We start from the raw sequence: 14,767 nt of genomic DNA, 5'->3' as shown, positions 1-14,767 counted from the left end.
GAGCACAGGTAGTCCCAGTCTTCAAGAAGGGTCGTCGAGCAGATGCGCAAAACTATAGACCTATCTCTCTGACGTCGACCTGTTGTAGAATTTTAGAACATGTCTTTTGCTCGAGTATCATGTTGTTTTTGGAAACTCAGAATCTACTATGTAGGAATCAACATGGATTCCGGAAACAGCGATCGTGTGAAACCCAACTCGCTTTATTTGTTCATGAAACCCAGAAAATATTAGATACAGGCTCCCAGGTAGATGCCATTTTCTTTGACTTCCGGAAGGCGTTCAATACAGTTCCGCACTGTCGCCTGATAAACAAAGTAAGAGCCTACGGAATATCAGACCAGCTGTGTGGCTGGATTGAAGAGTTTTTAGCAAACAGAACACAGCATGTTGTTCTCAATGGAGAGACATCTACAGACGTTAAAGTAACCTCTGGCGTGCCACAGGGGAGTGTTATGGGACCATTGCTTTTCACAATATATATAAATGACCTAGTAGATAGTGTCGGAAGTTCCATGCGGCTTTTCGCGGATGATGCTGTAGTATACAGAGAAGTTGCAGCATTAGAAAATTGTAGCGAAATGCAGGAAGATCTGCAGCGGATAGGCACTTGGTGCAGAGAGTGGCAACTGACCCTTAACATAGACAAATGTAATGTATTGCGAATACATAGAAAGAAGGATCCTTTATTGTATGATTATATGATAGCGGAACAAACACTGGTAGCAGTTACTTCTGTAAAATATCTGGGAGTATGCGTGCGGAACGATTTGAAGTGGAATGATCATATAAAATTAATTGTTGGTAAGGCGGGTACCAGGTTGAGATTCATTGGGAGAGTCCTTAGAAAATGTAGTCCATCAACAAAGGAGGTGGCTTACAAAACACTCGTTCGACCTATACTTGAGTATTGCTCATCAGTGTGGGATCCGTACCAGATCGGGTTGACGGAGGAGATAGAGAAGATCCAAAGAAGAGCGGCGCGTTTCGTCACAGGGTTATTTGGTAACCGTGATAGCGTTACGGAGATGTTTAACAAACTCAAGTGGCAGACTCTGCAAGAGAGGCGCTCTGCATCGCGGTGTAGCTTGCTCGCCAGGTTTCGAGAGGGTGCGTTTCTGGATGAGGTATCGAATATATTGCTTCCCCCTACTTATACCTCCCGAGGAGATCACGAATGTAAAATTAGAGAGATTAGAGCGCGCACAGAGGCTTTCAGACAGTCGTTCTTCCCGCGAACCATACGCGACTGGAACAGGAAAGGGAGATAATGACAGTGGCACGTAAAGTGCCCTCCGCCACACACCGTTGGGTGGCTTGCGGAGTATAAATGTAGATGTAGATGTAGGGGTGTACGTGCACCAATTATAATCTCACTCCACACCATCAAACCACGACTTCCATACATGTCCCTTTCAAGGACATTAAGGGGTTGGTATCTAGTTCCTGAAAACTAGGTGAGAATCACTGTTCAGGCTATACGTGAACTCGTCCGTGAACATAACCTGGGACCACTGTTTCAATGACCATGTACTGTCTTCTTGACACCAGGCTTTACGGGCTCTCCTGTGACCAGGGGTCAGTAGAATACACCTTTCAGGTCTCTGGGCGAATAAACCATATCTGTTCAGTCGTCTGTAGACTGTGTGTCTTGAGATAACTGTTCCAGCGGCTGCGGTAAGGTCCTGAGCAAGGCTACCTGCAGTACTCCATGGCTGTGTGAGGGCGCTGATGGTGAGATATCGGTCTTCTTGTGGTGTTGTACACTGTGGATGTCCCGTACTGTAGTGCCTGGACATGTTTCCTGTCTGCTGAAATCGCTGCCATAATCTTTAGATCACACTTTGTGGCATGCGGAGGGCCCGTGCTACGACCTGCTGTGTTTGACCAACCTCCAGTCACCCTAGTATTCTACCCCTCATAACATCATCAATATGTGTTCTTTGAGCCATTTTCATCACACAATCACCATTAGCACGTCTGAAAATGTCTGCACACTTACTGTCTGCACTGTACTCTGACATCACCAACACACCTCTGCTTATGTGGACTGTTGCCAGCGCCACCGTGCAATGACCGCAAGTCAAATGCACTGCGTGGTCATACCCCAAGGAGATTTAAACCCACAAACCGCCCACCAGAGTGTTGTTTCACCATGTATCGGCATTATCCTTAATTTATGAGCATGAGCGTATACAGGGTGTTACAAAAAGGTACGGCCAAACTTTCAGGAAACATTCCTCACACACAAAGAAAGAAAATATGTTATGCGGACATGTGTCCGGAAACGCTTACTTTCCATGTTATAGCTCATTTTATTACTTCTCTTCAAATCACATTAATCATGGAATGGAAACACACAGCAACAGAACGTACCAGCGTGACTTCAAACACTTTGTTACAGGAAATGTTCAAAATGTCCTCCGTTAGCGAGGATACATGCATCCACCCTCCGTCGCATGGAATCCCTGATGAGCTGATGCAGCCCTGGAGAATGGCGTATTGTATCACAGTCGTCCACAATACGAGCACGAAGAGTCTCTACATTTGGTACCAGGGTTGCGTAGACAAGAGCTTTCAAATGCCCCCATAAATGAAAGTGAAGAGGGTTGAGGTCAGGAGAGCGTGGAGGCCATGGAATTGGTCCACCTCTACCAATCCATCGGTCACCGAATCTGTTGTTGAGAAGTGTACGAACACTTCGACTGAAATGTGCAGGAGCTCCATCGTGCATGAACCACATGTTGTGTCGTACTTGTAAAGGCACATGTTCTAGCAGCACAGGTAGAGTATCCCGTATGAAATCATGATAACGTGCTCCATTGAGCGTAGGTGGAAGAACATACTGACAAAACTGAAATCAGCTCTAACATGGAAATTAAGCGTTTCCGGACACTTGTCCACATAACATATTTTCTTTATTTGTGTGTGAGGAATGTTTCGTGAAAGTTTGGCCGTACCTTTTTGTAACACCCTGTATAAATAATGGAAAAACCCAGAATGGAATAACAACGATATGAAAATGATATATTAATACTCATTAAGCAAAGGTGGCAATGAGTGACAGACAAATAAAGTTAGATATAATCCAGCTATCAGAATAAGTTGTTGATCAGACCTAGACACCAAAACTCTCATACATTCACACACATAGCCACTGCCATATCTCAGCACTAACCCCAGCTGCAACTAGTGGGCTGCCAGATGCAACATTGGTTGGCTGTGCTGGAGGGGCAACAAAGTAGTGTGAGGAGGGCTATGCGAGAGGCGTCGAATGAATTCGAAAGTAAAGTTCTATGTACTGACTTGGCAGAAAATCCTAAGAAATTTTGGTCTTATGTCAAAGCGGTAGGTGGATCAAAACAAAATGTCCAGACACTCTGTGACCAAAATGGTACTGAAACAGAAGATGACAGACTAAAGGCCGAAATACTAAATATCTTTTTCCAAAGTTGTTTCACAGACGAAGACTGCACTGTAGTTCCTTCTCTAGATTGTCGCACAGATGACAAAATGGTAGATATCGAAATAGACAACAGAGGGGTAGAGAAACAATTAAAATCACTCAAAAGAGGAAAGGCCTCTGGACCTGATGGGATACCAGTTCGATTTTACACAGAGTACGCGAAGGAACTTGCCCCCCTTCTTGCAGCGGTGTACCGTAGGTCTCTGGAAGAGCGTAGCATTCCAAAGGATTGGAAAAGGGCACAGGTCATCCCCGTTTTCAAGAAGGGATGTCGAACAGATGTGCAGAACTATAGACCTATATCTCTAACGTCGATCACACACACACACACATATCCATCCGCACATACACAGACACAAGCAGACATTTGTAAAGGCAAAGGGTTTGGGCAGAGATGTCAGTCGAGGTGGAAGTAAAGAGGCAAAGATGTTGTTGAAAGACAGGTGAGGTATGACTGGCGGCAAACCTCCGCTAATTTCAAGTTGCCACCAGTCATACCTCACCTGTCTTTCAACAACATCTTTGCCTCTTTACTTCCACCTCGACTGACATCTCTGCCCAAACCCTTTGCCTTTACAAATGTCTGCTTGTGTCTGTGTATGTGCGGATGGATGTGTGTGTGTGTGTGTGTGTGTGTGTGTGTGTGTGTGTGTGTGCGAATGTATACCTGTCCTTTTTTCCCCCTAAGGTAAGTCTTTCCACTCCCGGGATTGGAATGACTCCTTACCCTCTCCCTTAAAACCCACATCCTTTCGTCTTTCCCTCTCCTTCCCTCTTTCCTGATGAAGCAACAGTTTCTACATCTACATCTACATCTATACTCCGCGAGCCACCTTACGGTGTGTGGCGGAGGGTACTTATTGTACCACTATCTGATCCCCCCTTCCCTGTTCCATTCACGAATTGTGCGTGGGAAGAACGACTGCTTGTAAGTCTCCGTATTTGCTCTAATTTCTCGGATCTTTTCGTTGTGATCATTACGCGAGATATATGTGGGCGGTAGTAATATGTTGCCCATCTCTTCCCGGAATGTGCTCTCTCGTAATTTCGATAATAAACCTCTCCGTATTGCGTAACGCCTTTCTTGAAGTGTCCGCCACTGGAGCTTGTTCAGCATCTCCGTAACGCTCTCGCGCTGACTAAATGTCCCCATGACGAATCGCGCTGCTTTTCGCTGGATCATGTCTATCTCTTCTATTAATCCAACCTGGTAAGGGTCCCATACTGATGAGCAATACTCAAGCTTGTATTTTTTTCACTAAACGTAAGTGCGGAACCGTATCAAATGCCTTCCTGAAGTCCAGGAATACGGCATCAATCTGCTCGCCAGTGTCTACGGCACTGTGAATTTCTTGGGCAAATAAGGCGAGCTGAGTTTCACATGATCTCTGTTTGCGGAATCCATGTTGGTTATGATGAAGGAGATTTGTATTATCTAAGAACGTCATAATACGAGAACACAAAACATGTTCCATTATTCTACAACAGATTGACGTAAGCGAAATAGGCCTATAATTATTCGTTTGTTGCGAAAGCTTGAATTTTGTGTGTATGTTTGTGTTTGTTTGTGTGTCTATCGACCTGCCAGCGCTTTTGTTTGGTAAGTCTCATCATCTTTGTTTTTAGATATATTTCTTTATGGTTAAGTAGACCAATAGAGCTTCAAGGTGATGCATGAACAGATTTCTATTTTCTGCAGATGCTCAGTGTAAACTTACTATTATAAAGGATTTGTTATGAAATTCTACTCCTGTTGCATACTTTTACATAAATGAAATAGATAATAAAAATAAATATGACAATTTCTGATGAATGTGGCAACTCCTCCTTTTTCAATATCTGCTGTACAGAAGTGAGATGCTAACGTAAATCCTGTAACCCTTAGCAAATCTATACTAGTGATTACATTGAACAATGGATAATCCAGGATGGAATGTAACAATATTATGAAAAGAAAAGTTGCTACTCACAATACAGCGGAGATGCTGAGTCGCAAATAGGCACAACAAACAAATAAGAATGAGATGGTAGAGCACTTGCCCGCGAAAGGCAAAGGTCCTGATTCAGAGTCTTGGTCCGGCACACAGTTTTAACCTGCCAGGAAGTTTCATGCCACAAGTAAGCTTTTTGACAGCAAGGCCTTTATCAAAAATAAACCACACACACACACACACACACACACACACACACACACGCACACAAATGCAGCCGGCCAGGGTGGCCGAGCGGTTCTAGGTGCGACAGTCTGGAACTGCGCGACTGCTATGGTCGCAGGTTCGAGTCTTGCCTCCTGCATGGATGTGTGTGATGTCCTTAGGTTAGTTAGGTTTAAGTAGTTCTAAGTTCTAGGGGACTGATGACCTCAGAAGTTAAGTCCCATAATGCTCAGAGCCTTTTGAACCTTTTCACGCAAATGCAACCCGCACACACATTACTGCAGTCTCTTGCAACTGTGGCTTCAGTTGCCAGAGACTGCAGTCGTGTGTGTGTGTGTGTGTGTGTGTGTGTGTGTGTGTGTGTGTGTTTGTTGTCTACTAATGATTACACGGTGTTCAAAGAAGCAGATTAGGTCAGCTGGGTTTGATGACTAGCAGCCTCTGAATATTCTGCTACAATATATATAGCTGGCATTTCACACTGACAGAAATGTTATCTGGAGAGAATAATTTGAATTACGCTGTTTAGTCTCTTTCTCAAACTGAATGTTTGTTTCTATCCAACCTCTACCTTCCCCCTCCTTCCCTCGCTGCCTCCCCCCCCCCCCCCCTCCCCACACAATAAGCTATGTGTTATTTAGCTCAACCAGTTGTCCTTTCCTTTTAAGATGAAGGCCATGCCTATTATAATCCCATATACTGATAGAATCAACAGGAATCACACCAATATCTGACCCTGTATCTAAAATAAGCAGCTGTTCCAACTCAAGATTAACTCGGCTGAAAGAAGAGTTCAAATGAGGCCACTCATGTGGTGTCAGAAAACACACAGATTCAAAACTAATGTGACTCTGTGCCAACACTGTTTACCAGATCTCACACTCTCCACATGGTACTAGAAATGCCAGTCAACACTATTGCGCAGTAAAACCAAGATATTTTCTTTGCTGAAATTTGCGCAGAGTTAAAACCCCTGTTACCTAATCCAGACCAGCACCATGAAAAATAAATAAATAAAGTGAGCTGCTATTTCAGTGCTAATTCACCCAGTGACAACTGTCCTACACTTCTAGTATGAGAACTACCTGGAAACAAAACTTTCTTACTACTTACTGGTTTCCGTGTGTACTTACTTCTCAGTTTCTTACTGGAAGTCTGGTGTGCCTTGTCTGCACTTACATCTGCTGGAGGTACATCAGTCGTGACCTAAAGAAACAGGTCAGGCTTTTTTTATCATGTTTACAACAAAGAACAAAGCTGCTGGAAGAAGTACTAAGCCTGTTCCATCCATTATGTGTTGTCATTTTCACCCCTCTGCCCTGTTCCCCTTTCCTAAGCAGTTCAGATCTTATGTAGTCTTATTTAGTTCAGCCTGAAGGGTAGCACTTTCCCATGCCTGTTCTGCTAACTTCCTATCTCTACTGCATATTCAGCAAAACCACTGAAGAACCTCATTGGCTTCCTCAGTTCCCAGACCACTTAGTCATCCCAGTGAAAAACTGAATGCAGGTATGATTCTGGTGTATGCTTTATCAGTGTGTCAGCAGTCAAATATTTAATGTATTGAAATTTACCAATAGATCCCTAACACCCTTAGAAATGAAGTATTTTGGGGTAAGAAAATGTTTATGTATTAATTTTTTCTGAATTTCAGGAAAATCTTCTTGCAGCTTCTTCGCCACATGTGCAGATTGTCGAGAAGATCCAGCTTGTGGATGGTGTGATGATGGTTCAGGTACAGGTCTAGGGGTGTGCCTTCCTGGTGGAAATCTGAGACCAGCACAAGACTTCCCTTGCCCTTCCAGCCTCTGGTACTTCACACAGTGCCCAAGTAAGTTACTCATAGTAATGAGAGATAGCATCTCTACTATTGGTGTGTAGGGTACTGATATAATGTTGACTGTTTACATTCCTAGAATGCTCACATTGCTTTATTAAAGCCCGAGGGTCAAACACAGATTATTGCTTTCTTTGGTGACATTCTTACCAACTAAGACATCCAGGAGCAACTTGAACCTGTGATGAAAACTTATACATGTTAACCCTTGTCTCCTTCTCCTGTGCAAGTTTATCATTGGATTTGTTTACTGGTACTGCATGCTGTAGTCTGCTACTAGTGCATGTGTACATAAATGCAGAGCAATGCTAACAGTCTCTCTTTTCTGTTCTTCCAGTGGTGCCATTCAAGTCAGCCTTCTGTGTCTTGTTGCATGGGAATCCATGAGAGTCTTATTTCCATTATTGTTCAACAGTTCACAAATGAAGCCAAATTTATGTTACTTGGACCAGCTTCAATATTTCTTGGTTATTACATGACTTGCGACAAGCTTGGAATGATTTCCGTATGTGCAATCTTTAAGTTCGGTTTTATCAGGTTAATTCATTATGGACGCCATGCTACAGGCCCTGATTAAACAGCTTACCTTGGCTGTGATCACATTCTTGGCTTCTATTGATGGACAGGGTACCGTCTGTTTAGCTTCAGACAAGGAAGTGTGCCAGAAGACTTTACTCTGTGTAGGAGGGGGGGGGGGGGGGGGGGTCGTTATTGAAGTGTAGGACAAGGTTGCAGTAGTGTCACAAGATATGCCCACTAGGATGACAGATAGATTGCATGAGGAAGCAGCAGTGGTGATGGTAAACATGCAGGCCCACTGTTGAGCTGAACAATGCCCAACCAAGCAACTGCAACTGCCCCAGAGCCAGAGTCAGTGTTTTCTATTTCCATCTTGCCCTTTCTGTTTTGTCCAGCACATATGTTCAGCATGCCCTAATCGCTGGCCTACTTGTAATGCTTGCCAGAGGAAAGGCCACATCACCTCCTTGTGTCGTTTGTCGAAGGTTGCTCAGGATAGGATCATAGACTTAAATTGTGTGACTCCAACACTTGTGGCTTCACCCAAGTTCTTTATTGAGTTAAGTGTTTTTCCGGCTACAGGTCGACAAAGGTACTTCAGTGATGTTATTAAATTCTTAAACCTATATGAGTTGAGGCTCGCCACTGTTGCCACCGATCACGTGGAAGCTGTTCATTTACAACAAACGAAACATAGCACTGTTGGGACAACATGTGGCACCTGTCTCTTACAAACCAGTGGTTCGCTCCATAACATTTTTAGTGGTAGCTGATGCCAGTGTTGATACCCTGTTTAGGACGGATGCATTTCAGGTATTTGGATTTTCTATCACCGATACAGTTCACCTTCAGTCTGATCAGGTACTGTGTTGGAAACACTCTGTGAGGAGTTTTTGGCCTTGTTTGCAGAAGATAAAGGATGTGCTATGAATTTTTCTGCTCATATCTCTTTGAAATCCACAACTTGGCCTCACTTTTGTTGTTCTGTTTTTGTAGTCCTGAAAGTTCAAGTAAAAGCAGAATTGGACCGATTTCAGTCTCTAGAGGTGGTGCAACCTGTTACGGCTAGTGGATGGTCATCTTTGCTAATTGTGTTTTGGAGACCTTGAGGGGAAACTTCGCCTCTATGGCAACTTTAGCACTATTGTCAATGCGCAGTCGGTTATGGATACGTATCCTCTTCCATGCCAGGAGGAACTGTTGGCGAAAATATCAGGTGCCCAGTACTTTCCTCAAAGTGTATCTGCAGCTTTGTGTGGGTGAAGAGTCTCAGTGAGTCCTGGTTTCGATTGTGGCTCTTCCATTTGGTGTGGCTAGTGCCTCTGCTATTTTCTGATTTTTAGAGCAATTGACTATGACTTTCCTGGGTTGCATTAATTATCTGGGTGACATTGTTGTTATGGGTTCCTCCACAGCCGATTGCATGAAAAATTTGTGCACTTTGTTTTCTGTCTTACAGTCAGCAGGTGTATGGTGTAACCTCATAAAATCTCTCTCTCTCCCTCCCCCCCCCCCCCCCCCCCTTCCTCTAACCTTCTATATTTTATTTGGGGTTCGAGGCCTCGCAGGATGGGGTTTTCCCACTACCAGACCACATCTCCACTGCTACGTCTATGCCTTGTCCCTTGTCCACAAAGGAGATTCAGCCATTTCTAGGGAGGATAGCCTACTACCATAAATTCCTGTTAGGGCAGCCATATTGGGCCACCTGTTGCATGCCGTTTTATGCAAGAATGACCTTTTAGCTAGTGCCTAGATTCCGAATGTACTTTTCAAATGTTGAAATCCAAACTACTCTCAGCCCCTCTTTTTAGCTAAGTTCTCTCCAGGCCAGCTCATAGTTATGGTGACTGACACCTCACAGTATGGCCTCGACGCAGTCCTAGCATGCTGATATGCTGGCAGCTCTGAATGATCTTTTTCCTTTGCCTCTGTATCTCGTACTCCGGCCCAGCACCATTACTTTCAGTTGGAAAAAAAGGCTCTTGCCATAGTCCAAACTCAAGAAACTTCATGTTTTTTTGTATAGCTCCAAATTTCACCACATTACTGACCTTGGTTTCCTTGTTTAACCCTAACACTTCCTTGCCTGACAAAGCAGCACACCACCTCTAATGATGCGCACTGTTCTTATCTTGCTACAATTACAAAACCAATTTTCAACCTGAATCTAGACATGCCAGTGGAGACACCTTGTCCTGCCTTCCTGTGAGAGCTGATAGCAACTTTGATCATGAAGAATTCCTTTGCTTCCATATTGATTATCAAATGCAGGCCACAGTTGAGGGTTTCCCAGTTATGAGCTCTTGCATGGCATCTACTGTTGCTGCCAATCCAGCTCTCTGCCAGGTGGCTTTGTTTGTTCAACAGGGCTGCATTGATAAACCACTTTGTCAGGCTTTGGACCCCATGCTCAACTATTTTTCCTTGCCAACTGTTTTTTATCTTACCATCACATCAACCTCAGTGACTGAAAGGGTTAAAATCTAGATTCTTTCAGTGTGTATGCCACTTTTTTACACAATTCCTATATATAGGGTGTCCCATTTATCTTGACCAGCCTAAATAACTGTTTGTGCTGATGCGAATTACAAAATATTTCAAGCATATGTTTTTTAGCCGTCAGGGGAACATCAATCAGCATGACTGCCTTTGTTGTAGCTTCATTTTTTTACAAAGATATGAACAGCGGTATGTCGCTTTTAAATGGCACCCTGTATTTTTTATTTGGTAATTCATTTCCTCTCCTAAAGACCTATTCAAAAATGTATCACAGTGTACCATTCACTGAAACACAATGTTATTTATTAAATAACACAACATTGACGTTGGCGCTCCCAGCGCTTAGTTCAGCTACTTGGGATAATGGAACACATCCACGTGCTGACGTTGACAGAGGACAAATATAAACATAAGTAGAATGCACACCTGTCACTCTGTCCAACCATCATCAGTTGAAGAATTGTGTGAGTAGATTGTACACCAACGAAGAGAAGGTAGAAATGCTACTCCTCTATGGGGAATGTAAGTTAGCAGAACAGCCTAATTGCAATACTGTTTTCTTATGTACAGGTACATTTAGTGCAGTAGTTTAGTCCTTCTAAATACTGTTGTGTAGAGTAGGCATACAGTAAGGCTGTCCTTCCTACAAACTTCATCGACATAACGTTTCTTTTGTTGTTGTTGTTGTTGTTGTTGTTGAAGTTAGGCGAAATGCTACCTAGGCAGCGAAACTGTACAGGGAGCGATATCCTGACAAGAACCCACCGTCCCGACGGATGATTTCTTGTCTTGTTGCAACGCTTCAGGAAACGGGAAGTTTCAACCCACGACAATGCAATCGTCATCGAGATTAGCATTCCTAAAACCAGTGTACTTCGTATTCTTACACATCACCAGATCCATCCTTACCATGTACACCTACATCAAGAATTGCATGGGAATGATTTCCTGATTCATGTACAGTTCTGTCAGTGGGCACATCAGCAAATCCTCATGAACCCGAACTACTTCTCCAATGTTCTATATACCGATGAATGTTCCTTCTCAAACGAAGGACAGGTAAATACAAGGTCCTACGACAACCCACGATGGCTTAGAGAGGTGGAACATCAGCATCAATAAAGAGTTAACGTCTGGTGTGGGATGCTTGGTACTACAATTATTGACCCTTATTTCATCAGTGGTAGTCTAAATGGCACAGTGTATGCTTCCTCAGACAAATTCTTCCTCCTTTTCTAGATGAAGTGCTGCTAAGAACCAGAATGCTTATGTGGTATCAACACAATGGATGTCCAGCACACAATGCCTTGTGTGCACGTCATTTTCCGAACTGAAGGTATCCTGCCATATGGATTGGTCGAGGAGGAACAGTTACTTGGCCTGCTAGGTCTCCTGATTTAAATCCTCTGGACTCTTTTCTTTGGGGATGCATTTAAGATGTTATCTATCGTGATATTCCAACAACTCCAGAGGACATGCAGGAACGTATTGTGCTTGCTCGTAATTGTCTTCAGCAGGCAACACTAGGAGCAGTAAATAATCCTTTCATTCAACAAGTGCACCAGTGTATTGGTGTCCATGGTCACCATTTTGAGCACCTTTGAATGTTCTACTCCTGGGCAATGGTACAGTAGAGTCGAAGTCAATTTTGTGTTATGTTTTTACATGGTTTTAATTTGTTTTCTGACAACTCCAGCAAGTGGATAAGTTTGTGATCCCGGGCTCAAAGTCAATGTTGTGTTATGTAATTAATAACGTTGTGCTTCAGTGAATGGTACACTGTGATACATTTTTGAATAGATCTTTGTGAGAGGAAATGAATTACCAAATAAAAGATACAGGGTGCCATTTAAAAAAAAAGTCACACGGCTGTTCAAATCTTTGTAAAAAAACAAAGCTACAATGAAGGCAATCGTGCTGATTGATGTCCCTCTGATGGCTAAAGAACATTTGCTTGAAACATTTTGTAATTTGCATCTGGACAAACAGTTATTTAGGGTGGTCGAGATAAATGGGACACCCTGTATAACCCTCTCAATTAATATTTGGATAACCCACTGACTTCAATTGCCTGGCTGTAAACTTCATCCTATATGATTATAACTGCTGAAGCACTTCTTGGGGATCTCTGTTTTTCACGGTGTTTTGCTGTTGTCCACAGAAGACCTCTCACCCAGAGTAGTCATTCCCACCACTTTACAGCACAAGGTTCTATGCCCTCTTCATCAGCGCCATTAGGGAACTTTGTTTACTAAACTATTAGCTAGGAGACATTGATGGCGAAATTGTCCATTTTGTCATGGCTTGTGAGCATTGCGCCCGACAACAGGCAGCTCCCAGGGCGTCTCCGTTCCCCCTGGCCCACTCCACACCAACCTTGGCAATGCATTCATGTAGACTTTGCAGGTCCCTTCTTGCATATACCAGGATGATTCTACATCTACATCTACATCTACATTTATACTCCGCAAGCCACCCAACGGTGTGTGGCGGAAGGCACTTTACGTGCCACTGTCATTACCTCCCTTTTCTGTCCCAGTCGTGTATGGTTCGCGGGAAGAACGACTGTCTGAAAGCCTCCGTGCGCACTCGAATCTCTCTAATTTTGCATTCGTGATCTCCTCGGGAGGTATAAGTAGGGGGAAGCAATATATTCGATACCTCATCCAGAAACGCACCCTCTCGAAACCTGGCAAGCAAGCTACACTGCGATGCAGAGCGCCTCTCTTGCAGAGTCTGCCACTTGAGTTTGCTAAACATCTCTGTAACGCTATCACGGTTACCAAGTAACCCTGTGACAAAATGCGCCGCTCTTCTTTGGATCTTCCTTGATGCCTTTGAAAGGGCTGCTCAATTTCCTTCCCCTTGTTATTTCGTCCCTTCTCCCATATCAGCCAACCAAGCTGTTTCTGGCTGTTCAGGCCAGACTGAAACTGGTACATGTCAAATGGGAGCAACAATTCGCATTGGAGCAGGAAAGGGGGAAGGAAAGCAGGGTATGGGTGGGGGAAGGGGAAACTGCTGCCTGACGGAGTGTGCAGGGACTAGATGTGGCACACAAGGCTACGTGGTGCAGCAGTGGGAAGATGGAGGTAGGTGGAAGGTGGGGGGGGGGGGGGGGGGAAGGAGAGGAGGATAGAAGGGGAGAAGATCAGTGGGAGCATTGGCACAGAACAGTGCATAATGAGGGTGAGGAAGCATGAGTTAGAAGGAGGTGATAGGACAGATGGGGTGGAAACTGTTGAGAGGAGGATGTCGGGACAGTTGGTTACCATAAGTTGAGGTCAGCGTGATATTAAGGGGAGGATCCAGAACCATTGAAATCAGGCACGTTATGTTCAGTTACATGTTGTGCAACAGGATGGTCCACTTTGTGTAAAGATGACACACTGAGTTGCAGACAGGCACATTCATCCTGTGGGTACCTGATTGGCAGTCCCACCAATATAATGCTGAGCAATTATTGCTGCTGAATTGGCTGCTTTCATAGGTGCCCTGGCTTCTGATGGGGTAGGATAAACCTGTGACAGGACTGGAATGGAAAGTACTGTGTGCGTGGATTGGGCTGGTCTTGCACCTGGGTCATCCAGAGGGATTTGCTCCCTGTGGCTAGGGGTTGGGTTTGGGAGTGGCATAGGGACCATATTAGAGCATGATGACAGATAATCAAAGCCCTGAAGAAGGATGTGGATAAGTTGTTCCAATCCGGGGTGGTAGTGGTTGACGGGAGGGGTGCTCCTTTGTAGCTAGTTCTTGGAGGTGGTGGGAGAATTTGGGTTGTGTGGGGATGGCACGGAAAATCTCTCTGTGGATGAGGTTTGGGGATTAGTGCCTGTCTGTGAGTGGAATTGGTCTGCCTGTCTGTGAGTGGACAAGTCTGCAAATTGGTTTCCGTGCCATATCTCCACATACCCCAAATCCTACCACCACCCGCAAGGACCACCTGCAAAGGACCACCCAATATCACAATGGAGTGGAACCACTGAACCACGTCATCGTCAGGGCTTTGATAATCGGTCATCGTGTTCTGGTAGGAGGGATATCCTACCCAAGATGCTTCCTATCCCTCCTAATCTGGTGTCCCTCCCCCCCTCCCACCTAAAAATCCTAGTCCATCCCTATACAACGCCTGATCTCCACTGCTTGCCACAGGGATCATATCCCTGTGGAAGACCAATGTGCAAGACCTGCCCAGTCCAACCACACAGCACTTCCTATCCTGTACCAGCTCGGCTGCAATCATTGCTCAGCAATTTGTATTGCTGTGAATAGCAACCAGCTATTCAC

General features: G+C 44.3%; 1 protein-coding gene across 2 annotated transcripts in view; it reads left to right on the top strand.

Annotated features, from left to right (window-relative positions):
• Window positions 1–14,767, top strand: part of LOC126174932 (attractin) — a 281,000-nt gene that overhangs the window by 144,676 nt on the left and 121,557 nt on the right. For both annotated transcript variants that reach the window (XM_049921387.1, XM_049921388.1), the window contains exon 15: window positions 7,277–7,453. In XM_049921387.1, the coding sequence (XP_049777344.1) occupies window positions 7,277–7,453 (177 nt within the window). The remainder of the gene's footprint in view (window positions 1–7,276; window positions 7,454–14,767) is intronic.

The sequence above is a fragment of the Schistocerca cancellata genome, chromosome 3 (assembly GCF_023864275.1).
Source record: "Schistocerca cancellata isolate TAMUIC-IGC-003103 chromosome 3, iqSchCanc2.1, whole genome shotgun sequence".
NCBI classification, from domain to species: domain Eukaryota; kingdom Metazoa; phylum Arthropoda; class Insecta; order Orthoptera; family Acrididae; genus Schistocerca; species Schistocerca cancellata.
Note: the sequence above shows the minus strand (reverse complement) of the source record. Positions and strands in the feature narration are given on the sequence as shown.